The sequence below is a fragment of the Silurus aristotelis genome (assembly GCF_946808225.1).
Source record: "Silurus aristotelis genome assembly, chromosome: 28".
Taxonomy (NCBI): domain Eukaryota; kingdom Metazoa; phylum Chordata; class Actinopteri; order Siluriformes; family Siluridae; genus Silurus; species Silurus aristotelis.
The window spans coordinates 7557557-7578897 of record NC_139601.1 but is presented as its reverse complement, the minus strand read 5'-3'; the positions used below and the strand labels follow the sequence as shown (position 1 = coordinate 7578897).

The window sequence follows — 21341 nt, the reverse complement described above, 5'->3', positions numbered from 1 at the left end:
CAAGGTCCTGCTCGGGGACGCACAACTGCTTCATACCTGCTGTCAAATTCAGTTTTTATTTCTAGAAATCAGTATCTTTATCACACCACTTCAGTTTTATAAGGAGTTCGAGGATAAAAAAAAAAAAGGTTCTTCACAAATAGCCGCACTGAATCACCGTGCACATGCGTAATATATAATAATGGGGCTCATTTGTTGTAGCTGAACGCGTTGTGAGGATAAAACATAATTAACACCAACAATACGACAAAAAAAAGAATATCATCCAAGACTGAAATTATTTGTGTGTGTGTGTGTGTGTGTGTGTGTGTGTGTGTGTGTGTGTGTGTGTCTCTCTCTCTCTCTCTCTCTCGCACCCTGGTATTATTCCGCACACGGCCACTAGGTGTCCGCCTCTCCGCTGCGCCTCCAGTTCTATTCACCCATAGCTGAAATGAGAATCTCGACGCTGGAAAAAAAAAACGAAACCGTCAGGGAGTCAGCCACGAAATAACCCTGGTTTGCCGCATTTTGGCGTCATCGCTTACATTATAGATATTTGAAAAAACGACAAATTTGAGTGGAGAGCGTTGTGTATTAGAGCCCATGCGCGAGTCGGGGCCATTACTGTGACCGGAAACTGGCTCCCGCACCGGGGCTGATCATCCTGACGCTCGCGGATCAATTCATTTGGAAGCGGGGGTTTGAAGAGCATGTCCCGGGCACCAGCAAGACTGTAGACAAGGTAGGTTTGTTTTTTTACCTTTCTATTAAAATATTTAGATCTGCAGAGCCGATGTGTTTGACTGGTTGATCGACAGCAGCAGCGCTCAGTGCCGTGGTGCGCAGTGACGAAATTCTTTCTGCTCGCGCTGAACGCGGCGTTTCGCCCCAAAGCTTTCCATATTCACTCCACTCCACTCCACTCCTGACTGGGATCATGTGGAATAAACGGAAGCACAGGGCAAATCTGTCATTTAACAAACAGATGTTGTTTGAGGGGTAATTGAACAGTTTTCAATGCTGATTGACGCCGTTTACTCCTCCAGAGCAATTTCACAGAAAGGCGGTGTTATAAACAGGTCTATACCTCCAGGGCCAAGTTTGTGTTTAGTTCAATATTATTTCCACTTCGAGTAAATGTTTTTCCTAAAAAATAAAAAAAAAATCCCGGTTTCTTGATCAACCGTATTTTGCAGGGATTTGCTGGTGCATGTGATATTAAATGGAAGTCCACCAGTTAATATAAGCGGAGTTGGGAAATGGGAAGAACATCTGAAAGAGCAGGTTATGTCAGTGATGTCCAGTTTCTTCAGACTGCTTTGTGTGATTATTGTCTTCCTTCTCCAGCAAAACACCCACAACCTCCAACCTGCTCACTTTAATTCCCTAAAATCTGGGTGGGAAGTGATTGAGGGGGGAGGGAAAGCCAATATCTCAGAGGGCATCGGTCTTAGGTTAGGTCGATAACAAATACACACACACACACACACACACACACACGCGCGCCGTTTGTTTTTTCAGGAGATCCGACATGTACAGTCTTATCTGCTGCATCGAAACTCGTTGAACAGGTTACAGAAAACTCTGACACATGATAAAAACCACTCCAAATCACTGCACATGACAAGAAATACACTCCATCTCACTACTCTTGGCAGAAAACACTGTTCAGGTCACGAAACATGCCAGAAAACACTGTTCAGGTCACGAAACATGCCAGAAAACACTGTTCAGGTCACGAAACATGCCAGAAAACACTGTTCAGGTCACGAAACATGCCAGAAAACACATGTACACATGACAGAATACACACCCCAACTCACTATATATGACAAACTCTCTCAGACATGACGAAAAACACACTCGAGCTCACCACACATGACGGAAAACGCACTCGAGCTCACCACACATGACAGAAAACGCACTCGAGCTCACCACACAAGACGGAAAACGCACTCGAGCTCACCACACAAGACGGAAAACGCACTCGAGCTCACCACACACGACGGAAAACGCACTCGAGCTCACCACACACGACGGAAAACGCACTCGAGCTCACCACACACGACGGAAAACGCACTCGAGCTCACCACACACGACGGAAAACGCACTCGAGCTCACCACACACGACGGAAAACGCACTCGAGCTCACCACACACGACGGAAAACGCACTCGAGCTCACCACACACGACGGAAAACGCACTCGAGCTCACCACACACGACGGAAAACGCACTCGAGCTCACCACACACGACGGAAAACGCACTCGAGCTCACCACACACGACGGAAAACCTTTTAGTTCATCAAACATTTTGGATAAAAGACACTTTAGCGCACCACAAATAATCCATCTCACTACACTTGGCAGAAAACACTGTTCAGGTCACGAAACATGCCAGAAAACACATGTACACATGACAGAATACACACCCCAACTCACTATATATGACAAACTCTCTCAGACATGACGAAAAACACACTCGAGCTCACCACACATGACGGAAAACGCACTCGAGCTCACCACACATGACAGAAAACGCACTCGAGCTCACCACACACGACGGAAAACCTTTTAGTTCATCAAACATTTTGGATAAAAGACACTTTAGCGCACCACAAATAAATAGCAGAAAATACTCTTCAACACAAAACACACTCTCGCTCACCTCACATGACACAAAGCACACTGCAGGTCACATTACATAAAAGAATACACACTCCAGCTCAACACAAATGCAATCTGGCTCACATCACATGACACACTACAGGGCACTATATGTATGACAAAGCACACTATTGCTTACTACACATACTGTAGCACAAAACACACTCGTTCCCCAGACATGACATAAACGTTATCATGTGTAATCCCTTAGTGCCGTCACAGTTGATCCCGTTCTAATCTCAACATTCAGTTTCAGTATTGTGCTCTTATTCTAGCTGATTGCAACCTGGATATTAGGTAGTTTCCATTGCTGACCGATGATGGCTTTCCTCCTTTTACCCTTTTGACTGCCTTTTGTTTTTAAAATATGAATGGCATCTTGCACTGTGTTCACATTTCTAGTATTTCATCATGGGGAAATCTCTCAGCAGCTGTAGTTACCACATAACACTTGGCAACAGAGCCAGTGTTTTTGTTACAGTTGTTTCAATGTGATGTGTTTCTTGTCATGGACATGGGTTCTAGACTGACAGGACGTAAATAGTCTTAAAGCACACGTCTGGAAAACTGAGCTAGCCTGCTATGCCATAAATACTGTGTATATTATCTCTTATATTTGTGTCTTATCAATCACGGTAGATATATGCCTACCACTTTAATGTCTGGCATTTAGATTATTTTCCTCGAATTTCCTTTTAATTGCAAGTTAAAGAAAATTCAGGATGGCATACATATTGCTATATGCTCACCCATTGGCTTGCAGCAGTGGGTGTCTTTTCCCGCTCGGGTTGTGATGGACGCTGTGTATAGGAGGGCACTGGTTTATTTGTTGGTAAGAGGGTGTTATGGGGGGTGGGGGGGGGGAGAAGGGGATCGGTATGTGGGGGCGCATGGCCAGAGATGACAGCGGCCCCTTTGTCTCTTGTTTCTCGGAGGCGTGTGAACGTGTCCGTGCCGGCCCTGGCTCACGTGTTGTCCCTCTCTCTGTCCTTTGTTTGGTCAATCTGGGAGCCGCCCCTAATTGAATGGGATTATATCTCAGTGGGGGATAGATTCCAGGGTCCCAGGGCTGGAACAATGCAAGCTCCGCCCTTGTTCCCACCCCTCCTCTTGCTCCGGCTTCCCTGCGGCCAAAAGACCCTGGTGCTCCGAATGGGGAGATGATGGGAGAATCACACTCTTGGGAAAAGGAGGCCAGCCGCAGAGATGGCGCTTGGAGGAGATGCCGCGTGCGTATACTGCTACGGATCCATCTGTTGATGTCTGGGCAGTTTGTTTACAAACACGTCTGGGTTGTGAATCTTTTTCCAGTCTTTTGAGCCTGATAATCTCTAATCTGATCATCTCTGTGGTCGTCCACTCTCCTAACTGTGACTCAGATTATCCGTGATCCTGGATGAATCGGGTCTGACTCTGTGCATTTTTCTATTCCATGCATATTTTCAGCTGCACACAAATGGCAAAAACAGGTGCTAAATAGAGTGGCTGACAAAAGGCAAAAGAGAGCTAATCTCAGAGGAGTCAGTGAAGCCCTCTGGTCGTAGGACTAGCGGTTCTTTCACACTTTATTGAGACCCCTCTTAAAGTGACGTTAACCCCAGAAGCACATGTGCTCATAAATTTTGGGGGTGCATATAAACTAGGTCAAAGTATAGAACTCTTAAGGCACCTGTGTCACATGTCTCTTTCACTTTCTTTTTCTTCTCTCCTCTACTCCAATCTGTCCTGGTTGTTTGGAGAACTATGGGTAGAAGTGTGTGAGAATTTCTTGCTCATTGTTAAGAGCAGAGGGGAAAACCCACTGCCAGTCTTGTTGTCAGTGCAGGTCAAAGAAGGGGTCACCTTGAAGAGGAATTCCCATTTAAATGTACAAATAGCAATACAGTCAGACCCCGACCTATGACCACTCGACTTTATTTGTACTATGTTAAAAATGTAAATGTGTTTACAGTGCCTCTTTATATCTGCGTCGGAACGCATCATAGTCACTCTTCTCTACTTATGACCGGTTTTTCGGTTCCTATCTACGTCGTAAGTTGGGGTCTACCTGACTCCACCCTGTTCTATTTATGTAGATCTGCAAATGAAGCTGGATGTTGAGGGGTTAAATATCAAAACAAGTCCTTCATATTACAAATCTGTTGCTAATCTGATTTTTCCAAGTCAAAGTCATGTTGAACAGGTTTACCTTTATATATGTGCAGGAATTCTGTTGTGCTCTTTAGAAAAGTGGGAGCAATGTGGATAATACGCTAAAGTCCGAAAGCTGCTGCCTTTACCTGAATTTTTATTTAATATTTTAACCACATCTGGTCCACCACCTGATCTAACCAGTTCTAAATCTAATGAACAGGCCTTTCATGAGTTTGTTTATTAAATGGAGAACAGGACAGGGGGAATCCAAGACAAAGAACCATTAGTAATGTCAATAAATTAAAACATGCTGGGGAAAACTCTCAGGTCAGCGTATTCTCTATTATATGGATTAGTTGTTAAGAAAATATTAATGAATAACATATTGTAAAATTAAGTTTTGTCCCATATAAGGCCTATTAGGTCATTTATTTGAATATTGAAATTTGTTTTCAGGCCTCGTTTGAATCTTGTGCTTCATCGCAGGTGTTTTAAAAGACAAAAAGAACACTTTTTGTGTACTTGTTGTGATGTATGATGTCGTTCCAGATCACATATTTCATATCGTCAGTAAAATATCTTCTTAGGAGGAACTTAGGGTTGTGGTGACTGCTTCAGGCTCTGTAAACACAATGATTTGTGCTACTGACCTTCACTCGCAAAAGGCTGATTTATATGTCTTATGAGTTATAGGAATTAGAAGTGTATTTCTTTTAACTTCCTAACATTGTTGTACATTTACAGTAGATATTCAGGTTGGTTGAGGTGGGGCAGTGTGTACAGTGGGGTAGATGGAAAGACACTGTGCATATATGGATTTCGTGAATATATGTAAAAATTTTGTGCAGCATCTTTGATCAGCTATTGAAGATAAATACTTTTGGACACGTTTAAATTCATGTGTAAAGGCAGATACCTGTTGAATACATGATCTCTTTTTGGAAATCTTTAGTCCAAACTTGGATTTTAAATTTTAACCTTATTTTTTAGCACAATTTTAATTGAAATGTCTTTAAATTCCAAAACATAATTTGGTTCAGTCCCCCCAGGCTTGCAGATTCCTGTTGTCCATTGGCGTTTGGGTTGGGTATGTGTTAATGGCACAGATCATAGAGCTCTATCTAAACTAAGAGATGATCTTATGCGATATTAGTATTTTGGCCGTTTTTAACATATGAAACTATTCAATATTCTGCGTAGATTGTGTAAAAGAGTTACCTGTGTTGAATCTGGGTTACAGAGGGACAATTGGCATTTAATCTATTTTTTGTATCCAAGCTGCCTGCCTACAATTCTATGAAGAACTCAGTGACCTCATAGAGACTGACTGTATGTAGCTCAGCTGGAGCCTGGATAAGTCCCTGCTTTGCTGGCTGCAGATACTTATGTTCAGCCACAAGAGGCAGGAGATGGCAGTCTAAATTTTGCTGAGCAAGCAAAGATAATAAGATCCAGATGACTGTCCTAAAACAAAACCCATCTGGGGTTCTCTTCAGATAGATGCAATAACTATATTTGAAAGAACTGTTCTTGTCATCTATCAAAGCAGAGCAAAAAAATTTTGTGGTGTTTATTGTTTATATGTAGTTTATTGGTCATTCAGCCATTGTAGTCTCTCTTGTAATGAGGTATAGGTGTTGTGTGCGGGGAGCACTTCCTGTTCAGAAAAATAATGTACAGCCAGAATAAATTTTTTGTTCTAGATAAAAGGATGTGATAGTCACCTGTTAATATCCTTGTTGCTCTCCTTTTTCTCAACAGGACCCAATGGTTCTGCTGTGGATTTCGTAGAGGCCTTTTCTCCCTTCAAATCCCCCCATTTCTTATCCACTCAGTGTAGTGGCATCATTCCCTACAGAATCATGTCCGCAGCACAGACACAGAATGACAATGAGCAGCGCTGGAGCTGCCTGGAGTCTCTGGGTCTTAGTCCCAGAGAGCTGGTCCTGGCTGAGGCTTTGCAGATGGAGTACGATGCTCTTTCTCGCCTTAAACAGGACAAAGATCCCGCTGGAAGAGGAGAGTCTGATGGTGGCAAGACCTTGCCAGCCCGGAATACACAATCTAGATGTATCCCCAGTCCGTCTGGGACAAACTTGCGACAAGGGCTTTCAGGGTCCGATCCAATTCTTAACCTCATCCAGCCTGGAGTTTCCAGCCCATCAAGATCAAATGTGGGTCCTCATGGGTACAGCAAGGAGCCCCTTTATATCCTGGAAAATCCTGGGAAAACTGATTATGAGTGGATGTCTGAAGGGCTTTCAAAGGGGTTGCCACCTCCAGATGAACCTCCTCCTGCGATTCCACCAAGGAATCCGATACCTCAACCAGATTCGTTCCACCTTTGCAGGGGTTCAGCTCCCAGAGATGTGAACCTGTTTAGCCCTGAGGTAGACCAACTTAAGCTTTCCTCTGGAGAAACCTTGAACTATGACAACCTGAATGACTCCCTTATGAGGCTTAACAGTGGTAGGCAATCACCTAGGCAACAAAAAGTGAATGGTGATCAGTCTGGGAAGCCTGTGGCTCGCAGCAAGACGCTTCCCCCTCAGGTGCCACCTCGCACTTATGTGCCTGGACAACAGAGTGCCAGAAACAACCGCAGAGTGTCTGCTGATCTGGTATGTACTGCTTTCTTTACCAACAAATTCTGGTTTGGTAGCTGATACAATATTCATATAACTGATAAAAATGACAATTTTTCATTTGTTTACTGTCTTCTTAATCATTATAAACTCTGGACTCATTACTCCTTACAATATTTAATAAAAATGATTTATGTAACTTATTAATGTATTTTATTGCAAATAATGGTGTAAGAATTGTTTTACACACCTTTCATGCAGATGTCACTTCGTTCCAGACCTAATGGGTTTGGCTATGAGCTCTTCCAGGTTTCAGAGGAGCGTGATGAGGAGGTGGCTGCCTTCTGTCATATGCTCGATGTGTAAGTTCTCCTTCATGCTCACTTCCTCCTTTAGAAACATGGTGTTTTATCAGAAACTTATATTTGATCTGATTGTTATGTACAGCTATGGTTCTGAAACACATTTACATAGTCAATCATTTCTTAAAATGCAAATTCTAATGTCACCACAGTAAAGGTTGATCCTTATAGTAACTAGAAAAATAGTTTGCTAAACAAATCTTGCTAAAGGATATAAATCACATAAGACCCATTACTGTTTTTATTTTTTTAGGTAGCCCATGAGTGTGCTCAAAATAAGCATGGGTATTTTTATTTTATTTTATTTTATTTTTTATTTATTTATTTAATTATTATTAAATTGCTTTGAACAAAATTATTCAAGTGAATCAGTAAATTTTTTTAATTGAATTGGAAGGAAGTGAAATCAGGACTGTGAATTTCAAGCTCTAAAAATAGATTAAAAAATGTTTAATAAAAGAAGACGTGGTATTGCAAAGCATACTGTAACATATAATAAATGTTAGTGTTGCCCAGTATGATGTGCTCTAAGTGCAGTGTCTGTATGTGCAGGTTACGCTTGGCTTACCCGTACACGGACCGCTCTAAGAACGCTGGGTTTGTGTGGAGCCCGTGTGTGACTCAGGAGGAGCTGCAGCAGGGACTCGGGGTCAGCATAAAAGTCACCGTCATTGGTGAACACATCCGAGAACCACTCACCTTCACCTGTGATGGTAAGTCAGAGTGTACTGATAGAACAATGTGTTAATTAACATTAAAGAGTAATGTTTGCCAGATTTTTTATCAGTGTGTGTGTGCATACGCATACAAATTATTATACACCAGTCAGTTGCATTTCTTTTACTGAAATGTGTTGATCTATAGTTGCTCTTAATTCCATAATACCATAATATCCATAATATCACCATAATAATATTTTCCATTATATTTTATGCATGGATCAAAACACAACACAGTTTGCTGTAACACGAAAAATAACAAACATCTGATAGTGTAATCTAATGCATGGTGTGATATAGAAGACCAATAGGTTACTTTTACTTAAAGGAAAACCAAAGGTTTATATTAAGTTCTTGTTTTTATACACTGTCATGTCTTTAGTAACAGCTTCTATAGCAACTTGTGGGAGGTCCTAGTAAACAGGTTATGGTGAGGATTTCTGTGAGCAAATGTTGTGTGAGGATATGTGGTTATTTGTTTGATTGCTCAAAAGCACACACACAGCATTCTCGGCAGGAGTCTCCAGTGTCAGCACTTTAACAGTTAGATGTAAAGCTGTTCAGGCGCAGGAAAGTCTTCAGGACTAGCGTTCATAAATAAAAGAATGTTCCATAAACAATTGCTATGGTGGAATACAAACAAGTTTGGACCTCCTCTAATTAGAAATTAAGCACGTTGGAATTGGAGTCAAGGAATGATGTAGAATAAATTCAATAAAATTCTGTTTGCCTTTGAATGGGATAAATCCATAAAATGTGTTGGCTGGTTGGAAGCACGGTTGACTTAATACTGGCTAATAAACCAGCTCTTAAAGTAAATATTTATTTAAGCAAATAACTTGCACATACAGTACTGCGGTCCAAGTTCATGCAAAAAAATTAATATATAACTTTTTTTTTTTTTAAAGGATGGGGTATTACCAGTTTGTGTTCTGAATAACCTCCTGGCCTAAATGAAGTTATAGCTTGTATTTGTTTTATGAAATGTGTTATGCTTTTTTCCTGCCCACATTTGACAAAACTATTGATGTACTTGTGCATGTAACTGTGCTCATTTAAGCAGCTCTGGAAAATTGGCTCAGGTGCTGGCCAGGGGAACTCATGAGCTGCTGTTGTTGCTGTTCTCTACCACTGGCTTGATATTTTCCTGAGAGCTTCAGTCTTGTGTATTGGATCCTCCAGTGTGCAGCTCCCGAAACAACTGTAATGTGTTTATTTTTAGGCTTTTGGGTTTATGGTTTACAAAACCTGACGATCCTGGTCTTTGTTTCTATGTATGTAGCGGAGAGGGGGAGGGAGAGAGAGAGAGGGAGGGAGAGAGAGAGAGAGAGAGAGGGAGAGAGAGATGCACCATTTCCCCATATGACCAGGACTAAATACATCTGATGGGCTGGGGCTTTCAATTTCTCTAAATAAAATTATAGTGAAAGGAAAATGGGTCATCTCTTTTCGTGGGGTTTTTTTCCCCCCAATTTTTATTTATCCAGCTAAAATAAGCATACACATAAATATGTATACACAAGCGGAGAAGGCAGAGTGCAGGATTAGAGAATCCTGTGGGTGGAAGAAAGGGGATAGTTGCATCTTAGTCCCATTTTTTTTATTTTTTTTCCCCTCACCGAATGATCTGTCCAATTAATGCTCAAGGGTTAATTGTGCATCTGGATGTGGATGTGTTTTTCTAAAACTGGTTAAACGTGATGGTAACAAACGATATCAATATTAACATGTTGCAAGTTTTAACTGATTTTACTGAAACCTGCTTCAACCTGGAAATGGTGTTTATTTTAAAAATTCGAGCGATCATACAGATTATTGGCAAATTAGGGCATATTTCCAAAAAGTCTATAGAGTATAATAATCAAATCAAATCCCCATTCATGTCAGTGGAGTCTGTTTGCTCAGTATACTTTATGAGTCATGCCTGTGTTTACAAGTTAAAGGCGGCCTTGCCTGAGTAAGCAGGAGCGGACTAAGGAACCTGTACCTTCTGTTTTAGTTTGCTTATCCAACCAGTATATCTAGTGTCTGTGTGTATATGTGCAGTATAATAGGCTTGGACTTGAATTTCTATGTTGCCGTTATTGTATTAACATCTTACCAGGCATAATGAACTGATGGCCTTTGCTTGATTGTGTAAGAATCAATAGTCAGAGGAAAGCATTTGTTTTGTTATTCACAGAAAATTCTTGGATGTGGGAAAGAGGGAAATAAAACAAAATGATAAATAACTTTTTTTTTATCAATCTAATCAAAGATGCAGTTAAAAAAATCTGGATGGTCCATCCATTCTGTTTTTATTTTCACTGAGAGAAAATGCAAACATTTTTTCTTTCCAGAGTTTTTCCCAGTGAGATATTTATTGGCTTGTTCCAGATTGCGGGCTAGCTGCTTCGTGTAAAGGGAGCAGATGGTTGAGTGCGTGTAGACAGGAAGGGCCGTGTGTGCGTCACCAATTGGAAACCCTATCGATTAAATACGTTCATAATACTCATGCAGTCCTCTTTAATGGAAACACCTGCTCGTTTTTGCAGTTCTCTAATCATCCAATCATGTGGCAGAAATACAATGCATGAAATCATGCACGCTGTTACATTTTGGGAATTCAACATACAAGAAGTTCTGATTGGAGTGTTTCAGAAACTGCGATCTTAATGCGAAACACATAAAATCTTGCGATGGATTGGCTAAAACAGCAGATGACCATATCACTCCTGTCAGCCAAGAACAGAAATCTGAGTCCGTCATACACACGCACTCACCCAAACTGGGCAGTTGAGGACTCTATGCTTTTCTGCTTACCATAATCATACAGAGTGATTGATTTACTAGATCCTATGTTCTTATGTTCCCCCATTTTGATGTGTAATGTGAATGATAATGAAAGATTATTAGTTGTATCAGCGTAATTCTGTGCATTGTATTCCTCTACATGACTGAATGACAGGACTGTATAATTCCTATTAAAAGCCATGAGTGAATCTCTTTATATACAGGTAAGTCCCCAAGTCCCCTACGATGGTTCACCTTGTGAGATGTCTTACTCTCGGTGTTATAGCTCTTTTATTTTATTTATTTATTTATTTATTTTGGAGTTTTAAAGCCAGATTGTAGCTCTTGGCTCTGTCATTTTAATCGCTTTGTTTTGCAATACTGCTCACCATTCTTTAAGACTCCTGGGTAGGCTTGGCCATGTCTCGACTTGTGATATTATGCTACGATGGGGTCATTAGAACGCATCTCTATTGTAAGTCGAAGACTACCTGTATTCTTTAGTCAGTTTTTGTTCCACTGGTCAATTTTTTTGCTAGACACAACCACCGTTCATATTCCTTTTTGTTATTATATTGTTGTGTTACAAAATGTACCAACTGATGAAACATTTCCAATTCATGAAAAGAGTATCAAAATAATTTGAATCACCTCACTGTATTTTAATCTTTATTGAAAACCTCTCCTCGTTTCTCAGGGTCATCCACCATTGAACTGCTAATATACCAGACTTTGGGCTACGCTTATGATGACCTGGACCTAGTCGATGTGGACGACTACCTGATGAAAGTGTGTGGCCAAGCCGAGTATCTCAACAAGTAAGAGCTACACATAAATCCCAAGTGACAGTACAGTTTACAGAGCTTACCACTGCATTTTCTTTTCCCAGTTCTACAATGTGAAAGCGTTTTGTTTAGGGCTGTTCAGTATATTTGTTGTTACCACATATTGCAACATTGGACTTGAGTGAAACTGCCCAGTACTCCAACCTGAGTTCTCAAAATCTTATCCTCAGTTACAGTTTGGTTAGAGCAGCTACATTTTAGTTTATAGTCTCTTTTCCAGGAGTTGACTGGCTGAAACAAGCCACAACAGATGATCTACAAAAGTTGCAGTGGAATAACTGTTCTTCCTGTTTTTTTAGCACTTGTTTCTTCCTCATAACATCTAAGGGAGTTTTTCCTTGCCACAGTCACAATGGCTTGCTCATCAGGGATTAATGCACACCATTCACCTTAACCCTAAATTCTGTAAAGCTGCTTTGAGACAATGTCTGTTGTGAAACACGCTATAGAAATAGACTTGACTTGACTTGATTTGGTTAAACCGCTGAAATCCTTTGCTGAGTTTGAAGACTGTGGCCAGCCAGTAGACTTAATGCCATTATCTGTTTAAGGTGTATAATACACAACTAGCACAGAGTGAAAGATGCAAATGGACAAATGGCCAGCTCAAAGTGTGGCACCAGGCCATGCAGAGGACTCTTGTAATGCCTTTTCCGTGTATCCACTCCATTTTGTTTTTATTTTTTTCTCTCTCTCTCTCTCTCTCGCTCTCTCTCTCTCTCGCTCTCTCTCTCTCTCTCTCTCTCTCTCTCTCTCTCTCTTTCTCTCTCTCTCTTTTTCCCTGTGGCTATAATGCCCACCTCACACTTGGCACAGAGGCTTGGGCATCCAGCCCAGTTCTCACTCAATAATAATACAAAAAAAAAACCCACACAACAAAACGTGTGTATTGTTTCAGTCATGAAAAGTGGTTCCCAGACAATGTAACAAGTGTTGTGTTACATATGCAGTTTCTTTCCTTGACGATGATTGCTGCCAGAACTGTGGCCGGAAGATGGGGGGGGGGATTTTAAAAGAAAAGGGCCTGCTTAGTGGTTTGTGGTACAAATAGTCTTGTCATTCAACTTAGGGCCCCTCAGAAGAAAAAAAAAAAACCCTTGTCGAGCTTATTTCTATGGTTGCATAAAACCACAGTGGGTTTCCCTCAAAATGTGACAACCTCTAACTAAGTGTAACACTTTGTTTTTTTTTTTGCTCTGATTGGCTAGTAGGCTCGAGACCAGTGTGGTTGAGGGCAAAGCCTGACTGAAAAGTATTACGCATTGTAACAAAACCTGAAATCAACCTGTCACATCTTATAGAGTACAAAAACAAGTGGAAAATGCGATTGTGTGTACGAGCTGGATGTTTTTACGAAGAGTGCAGCTGGCCGGAAATGTGTCTTTTCTTGATAACCTTGAGCTGGTACAAAAAGGGAAGTACTTCCTGCATGCAGCGCCGTTATTATTCCACCAGTGTCGATGACAGAACCAACAGTAGCCAGCTTTCTATTGCGGTTAAACAATAAATTGTGTTAACTGCTGGCAATATATAACACTGCAATGCAGAAAAAAACGCCTGCTATTGTAAAAGGTTATAGCTGAGTGACTGTAGATAGGGGAAATAGGCTGTGGTTTTCAAAACAACACAAATACAATCATGTATCAACTTTTTTCATTTGAATGACCAGTCAAGTTCTTGTCAAAGGAAAATCCTTTTTTTGTCAGTGCAAATAATTTTGTTAAAAAAAATTATAATTACATGGTAATAGTTGCTTTACATTTATTTATTTCCCCCTGAAAATGTTTCAAATGCTTTTAAGGTGTAGCAAAGAACACAGTTTCAAAGAGCTCTTTTTTTTTTGTTCTCTTTCTTGCTCTCTTTCTCTCTCTCACTCAGCTTTCAGACCTTGGCTGGGCTTGAATATATCCAGCAGTGTCTGAAGTTTGATTGGGACATCAAGCTTTTCCTCACCAAAAGAAGCACTGTGAACATGGAGTTAGCCCGCTCTGTGAGTACCACAAACACAGCACGTCTTCTTGAGGCCCGAGTTCACACGAGAGCAATCACAGTATTGAAACTTTGCAGTAGAAAAGGGGGAATGAGAGCTCTCTGTGTCTCTTTCAGCATGCAAGCAGTCTTCGGTTTAGCTTGATAAACAGACTTTCTGAAACCCAGGAGGAAATGCAACGAATTTCTAGTAATGTTCTGTACAAAAAAAACAAACTGGAAGTTCAATTCATAACTGTGTAAGAGCAAAACTTGTTGTTGATAAAAAATAAACACACACTTTTCTTCCTCTTTTTAACTATCTATTAATTACTTGCACTGAATTTGAGTTAACGTAAAAGTCACTTCCCAGAATGATTTTTAACCCTCATTGTTCTGAAGGGTGAAAACAACATGGCTGCATACGTGTTATGATAACTGTAAAGAATGATGTATATTTTTCTTCTCAAAACTGATAAACTGATGTGTCTGTATGATAATTGAGCAAAAGAAAATTCTTGCAGATACAGTAGGTAACTCTATGGAAAGTAAAAAAGTGCTAATTTGGGGTTGTCTTCTCAGCTATCAGTACCTATCAAAACTAAATGGCTGTGTACATTGTCAACAATGTACTGCTTTACTTTTATCTAAATGAATAATAAAAACAACACTTGGATAAATTTACAACAATGTTCTAACTGCCCACTAATGTTACCCAGTTAGCCACCAGTTAGCTAATTGCTACCCAGCTAGCTTGTTGCTAAGACTTTATGCTGTTGTCAAACTCTTAGTTTGTTGCTAAGCTATTCTTTATTGTCCATTGTTGTTGCAGTACTGCAGTTTAAGCCCAACATGTTGCATCAAATCAATATATCAGAAAAAGATAAAAAAGCATGTGGCCCTGTAACTGTTGAATTGCTGTAAAGTTTGTCCTTACGAGCTTTCCGTGCTCCAACTGTGCAAACAAAACACTTTCTTTTGTTGAAGTCTATGTATTTTTACACGCATGTTGAATGTATTGTGGTGGGAAGTAACATTTTCACTATTACTTAAGACACTCAACACAGTGTTTTCTCTCAACCTTGTTTCCATCACGTTGCAACGGATGTTGTATTACAGACACAAAAGACAATATAAAAGTAAAATATAGTACAAGCTACACAACAATAGTAAAGTCAAACGCAGGAAATAAGTGGTATGTGAAACCGAGGTTAGTAATATTGCCATAGTAGATAAACTAGGCGATTATAAAATATAATAATGAATATGCATTAGGCCAAGTGTTTTCTTGCTGAAATGATGTTTTGTGATTAGATATAGGTAAGAATCTGTGTTTATTTATATACACTATATGGACAATATGGTAGACATCTGAACATAGAATTTATAGGTGCTTTTTAAACATCCCATTCCACATTTAGTTCCCATTTGCATGTATAATAATCTCCACTCTTCTGGGAAGAGATTCCACTAGATTTTTGTGTGCTTCTGGAGTTTCATTCTCATTCAGCAACAATGGTGTTTGTAAAGTCAGATTATGATGCAGGTGTGAGGAGGCCTGGGGTGCAGTCAACCTTTCAGTTTATCCCAAATGTGTTCAATAGGGTTAAGGTCAAACCTCTACAGCAATCCAAGTAAAGTGTATCTTTATGGAGCTCACAGGTGCATTGCCATGCTGGAATAGGTTTAGGTTTCCTAGTTTGAATGAATTGAAACTTTTATGCCACATCTAAAGACATCGTATACAATTGCATGTTTCCAACTTTGTAGTCTGGAAAGAACCATATAATAATGGAAAAGTCAGGTGTCCTAATGATTTTAATCTAATATATCCCTGAAAATCAACTAATACATTTTTTTGCTGTTTTTACTGCAGCAAGAGGATGATGAGGCACCATCTTCACTGAACCATAGCATCTTGTTGCAGGAGAGACCTATCAAACAGACTGTGACAAGGTAAAGGAAGGAAAAATCTATACAGTGCAACCTCGATACTCGCATGAATAATACAATAATAAAATAGTTTTTTAAACATGTTTATGTAATTTATTAGTACAAATTCTATTTTGAAATGTTACTCCGAACTATTGAGCCACTCGGGACTTCTCGCGAACTATCAGATTTGGCAAGTGCCATCTGTGGCCATTAGTGGAATGGCATACTATCTATCTTTCATCTGTCCATCACAGCAACCTCTAGCCAATTATGGGCAGCCGTGAGTACATGTATGTGGAAGAGGGTAGAAAACACTATACTTTGGGAGTGTCATCCAAGCTATCTAGCGTGTGGGACTTGGTAGAAAAATATGGATATGGATATAAGGTTATAAATGTTTTTCATTGTACCTAATATTGGGCTTTTGTGTGGTTTTTCACAGAGAGGCACTAACATTGCTTCTGGACACCTTCCATAATGAGGCAGAGTCCTTCGTGTTATCTGAGGTAGGATGAGATTGAATTTGTACCAAAGCTCACAGCTGGTATCAAATGAAACAAAATCCTGTAAAATTTATCTGACTTTCTTTTTATAGGGTTTTTGATGCAGAGCTGTTGTAATCAAGTTTGCTCAAATCAGATTGGCCCGAGGTTGATTCATTTCCCAGCTCTGACACAGTTCTACAGTGCAAAACAACACATTTATACTATTTATACTGTGCTTGTTCTAAAATAATAATAATGTTTAATTACATGATTATCTTTATATAGTAACAGTTAATTTACAGGAACTTATATTACAGGTGATCTACAAAAAAAGTTAAATAATTTTGACCTGTGTGTGTTGGAAGGAGTCTCCAGTGTCAGCATTTTTTAGGGGAAAAACATTTATTTTAGATTTTCTTTATACTTTAGGGTGAAGCATTTTGTAGTTTTTGTATAAAATGCATTTAAGTTGTATTTATCTTATTTATTTATGTCGAGAAATTAACAAAAGGGGATGGTGGGGGACCCTGTGATGTGCTTTAATGTATAATAAGAGATAAATCGGAATTAAAATGTAAATATAATATGATGTGGCATTTGCTGTTTCACTTAAAAATAACTGTTAGTGTTGGAAAAATTACATTTTATAAAACGAAAGAAACATTATGGGTCATGCTGTTATTTGTAAAATAAGTTTTAACAATAGAAATGAGAACCAACAGTATTCAAATCAGAATATGCAACATATATGATTTGTACTAAAGATGCCAATGGTGTTTATGCAATGTGTATTGCATTTCAATGATCAGTCGTGTGTATAAACAATGTAGACATTGGAATTACCTGCACCTAAACACTTTTACGTCCTTCCTCTTTGCTTTCACTGCTCTCCAGGTTGAACTGCAGTTACACGTGGAGCGCTTGGTTCAGTCTGTAAAAGCTCTGTGCACCTCACTTGCTGCCGTTGAAACGCCCGACATCACCTCAGCCCTGAATCAGCTGCCGGCTTGCCCATGCAGACTGCAGCCCAGAGTGCAAAAGGTGAACGCGTGCACACACTCACACACTCTCACACACTCTCACACACTCTCTCACACACACACACACACACACACACACACACACACACACACACACACACACACACACACACACACAGATACAAACAGTGATGTATTGGTCTGCTAAACTGCATGCTGCACTAGCACCATATTTTTGTTGGAGGCTGTGTTATAAACAGCCATGCTGGTGTACAAACTGTACAAACTGTTAACCTTTAAAGCCAAAACACCAATGCTGCAGGAACGGTCCCATAGTCTCATCTGCTTTTTGACAGTCTGTGTTTTTATTTCACAGGATGTGAGCGTGCTGTTGAAGAGAGAAAACCGAGGTACGTTTCCCATCATCCCGAGCAGTTTGTGACACACTTCTGGTGTGCCTTTTATTTATTTATTTATTTTTATAGAGAAAGCATCACTGTAGACATAATCAAATCATATTCAATACTTTTTGTGCATTTTAATCAGTTGATTTTAGTGGAACTAGATTAGTAGAACTTGATTTGTAGAATTTGCATGCTATGTAAATGTAAAAAACAGAAAGCAGGAATTTGCGAACCTCATAAACCCTTTTTTTTTTTTTTCGTAGAACATTGTGTTTTTCATGGGAGTTTATGATTAGCAAATAATTGTTTTTATTTATTTTTTACATTTTAAACCCAACGTTTTTGGAATTAGCTTGTATAATCAACATGAGCTTTGACTAGGAGCAAATGTAGAGTTGGTAAGACAGGGCTGATGTGGTCATATTTTCTGGTTCTGGACTAACTGATGCTTATTTCTGCACTTTCCTAGAACATCAAGACCGTAAAGCATTACAATAGTAAAACCTAGATGTACCACAACCATGAACTAGTTTTCCTGCATTGTGTAACGGCACAATATTTCTAATTTTAGCAAACTTTCTGAGAGATATACGGCTATCCTAGTAATATTTCTACATGAGCTTCAAAGGAAAGATGATATATTACACCAAGGTCTTTTACTGCTGCCCATGATAATATAGAAAGTCCATCAAGAGATACTATGGATACAGAAAACCTACAGCTGCATCAGGCCCTTGTAAATGTACTTTGGCCTGATCAGAATTAAGTACAAGGAAGTTAACAAGCATCCACTGTCTAATGTCCTTTACACATTCCTCAGCATTATAAAGCTGATGACTCTCGTCTGGCTTTGCTGAAACATCCAATTGTGTACCATGTTTACACATAATTTCACACAGAGGTAGCATATATTAAGAAAGAAACAGTGGGCCTAAATCAGATCCTTGCAGAAAACCAAATTTTAGAGAAGAGGATTCGTCATTCACATCGACAGACTAATAACAATCAGTCAAAGTAGACCAGACTCAGGAGAGGACCATTCCTTAAACTCCAATATTCTTTCGTCTATTAAGGAGAGTTTTATGATCAATGGTGTCAAAGCAGCACTACGGTCAAGCATCACAACAAGGAGACATGATTCTGATCTGAGGACTGTAGCGGGTCACTTACCACTTTAATCAGTGCTGTCTCTGTGCTATGATAAGTTTTCTGAAACTTCTGAATTATCTGTTTGAAGAAATATGTAGGTAAAGGATCTAGTACACAACTTGATTTTGATGCAAAAATAAGTTAAATTCATTCGCTCTCTTGGGTGGAAGTAAAAGTAAAAAAATGTATTGCTTATCTGATTAAATCATTTTGTTATCTACAGGGTTCTTTATTAAATAGTCTCACTTTAAATTAATAGTCTGGATTTTTTTGCCTAATATTTGATGTAATAGAAAAATTTAATGAAATCATCACTGCTACCTATTGATGGTGTGCATGTTAGTGTGCCGATTCTTTTCCTAATTTATTTCGCTTAGGAGGCTTAAACTTCCATGATGTTTGGAATGCTAACAATGATTTTGGTGTCATTTACATTCCCAATTTCCAGTGGCATGTTTTAAGGTGCTTGGATGAACGTTATACCTCAGTGCTATTTCTTTTTTCTCTCGAATATTTTTTTTTTAAGGGAAGCTACATTGATTTTTAGCCAAATTAAGCTTTATGGTGTCTGACGTAGTTAATCATTGTCGATAACTCCGGGAGATTATTAATAAAACTATAAAAAAAAAGATATACCCCGGTCAGCGCAGTCTTCACCAATAGATATAATTGCATTCATTTATCCATTGCTTTTTGACACAATCTATATCTAGTTGACTGGTAAACCTAAATTCTTGTGTACGGATTTTACTTTCTCTATTTTTGATGGATACCTCTTACGATAATCGAGATAATATTTTGTGACTGACACTTTTATGCGGCTTTGCATGGTTACACAACATGCGACTGTTATCATTTAGGGTGTAGTCACTTTTGTTGCCAGATATTTTGACAATAATGGCTGTATGTTGAGTTCTTTTCAGAGGACAGGCAATCTTTACTGCTATACTGCACATTGACTACTCTAAAATACATCCAAGATTCATTGCTATAGTATTGTCTGTTGAGTAGAAATACTAAAATGGTTGCTGAAATGTGAGGAATGTACTCACTTTTGTGAGCTACTGCAAGTATACCCAGGAGGACTAGCTTTATTTATTCTAAATATTCACTTTTGTTGTTTTACTTTTAGTAAATGCTTTTAGTAATTTATTTTAAATTGTTTTAATTTTAGTAAACCCATACAATGACCAGAGGGTTAAGGGGGAATATAGCATGTGTGTTTGTGTGTGGCCAGTTGGAGTGTGTTTGTGTGGAAAGACCTCCTGCTGCAAGGACGTCTGTCTGCTTCTTTACTGGGATAAACAGGAAGGATGCGCGTTTGGCGTCAGGATGCACACTGTTCACCTTCCTCTTCTGTTCTTCACTCGATAAACATGTGCTGTACTTCTGTTTGATCAAATCAAGTAAATATGTACTGTAAGACCAATGTTTGCTAATCTGCGTGTGAAAAGTGCAAATATTAGCGCTCGATGGGTGTTGATGCAGTTGTTAGAGATAATATGTATAACTGAGTGCAGAGGTTGCATACATTAAAGGTTTTGTTCTGAATGGGTTAAGGCTATCCATTGGTTAGTAAACTTTGCTCTTACAGCCTGTTCTAACCTGTTTTGCAGTCCTTATAAACGCTTATACATGTATTACACATGTAATATGGATATATTAGCAGAAGTGAAGACTTGTATGCATTCTGTCCATACCTGCTGGTGTAAGAATGGCTGCTTTTTAAACAGGAAGTCAAGTTGTGTGTGTGTGTGTGTGTGTGTGTGTGTGTGTGTGTGTGTGTGTGTGTGTGTGTGTGTGTGTGTGTGTTGATCATCTACATCTTGAGCCTGTTGCAGGCCCATCAGTGTGTTTGTTTACAGGGAAAAGTCTTTGACCTCTACTCCTGCTTCTGTTCCCATTCCAGAGAAAATAGTCGAACGGTTGACAGCTGCCATCTTGGATCTGGTAGAGCTCTACTGCAGCACATTTAACGCCAACTTCCACACGGCTCCACACAGCAGTCGGCCCACAGCGCCAATCCAGGAGGCAGGCATGGTTACTAACGTTTTGTCCTTCAACATTTACGCCGCCCACCGTGTCCCCATCACCTGGGCCGCCAGGTAACACAAACGCACGCCAGCATTTGTTTGCATTCATAAAGCCGGGATAATCATGTCATGAGCTTGACTGGTTCTCTTCTGTGGAAAGGTGTTAAGGTTATGCTTTTCATTTACTTTTAAGGAAAAAAAGTGTCATTCTTAGCAGATTTGCAATTTTTTTTTTTGACGGATGGTTTTTGAACAAAACCTTTTTAACACTCGCTGCTAATATTTTAGTCAGAACAGGTTCAGAAAAACAAAGTTTGAGTTTG

General features: G+C 39.5%; 1 protein-coding gene across 2 annotated transcripts in view; it reads left to right on the top strand.

Moving 5' to 3' along the window:
• Positions 1–370: 370 nt before the first annotated feature.
• Positions 371–21341, top strand: part of pik3c2b (phosphatidylinositol-4-phosphate 3-kinase, catalytic subunit type 2 beta) — a 55141-nt gene continuing 34170 nt past the window's right edge. Inside the window, exons 1-11 of one of the 2 annotated variants that reach the window (XM_083533903.1) lie at positions 371–724; positions 6543–7402; positions 7628–7728; positions 8281–8441; positions 11917–12037; positions 13943–14054; positions 15909–15988; positions 16410–16473; positions 17347–17493; positions 17809–17842; positions 20895–21090. In XM_083533903.1, coding sequence (XP_083390029.1) covers positions 6644–7402; positions 7628–7728; positions 8281–8441; positions 11917–12037; positions 13943–14054; positions 15909–15988; positions 16410–16473; positions 17347–17493; positions 17809–17842; positions 20895–21090 — 1775 coding nt within the window. In that variant the 5' untranslated portion in view covers positions 371–724; positions 6543–6643. Of the gene's footprint in view, positions 725–3958; positions 4831–4906; positions 7403–7627; positions 7729–8280; positions 8442–11916; positions 12038–13942; positions 14055–15908; positions 15989–16409; positions 16474–17346; positions 17494–17808; positions 17843–20894; positions 21091–21341 lie in introns of those variants that run through there. The other variant, XM_083533904.1, reaches the window with a different exon arrangement.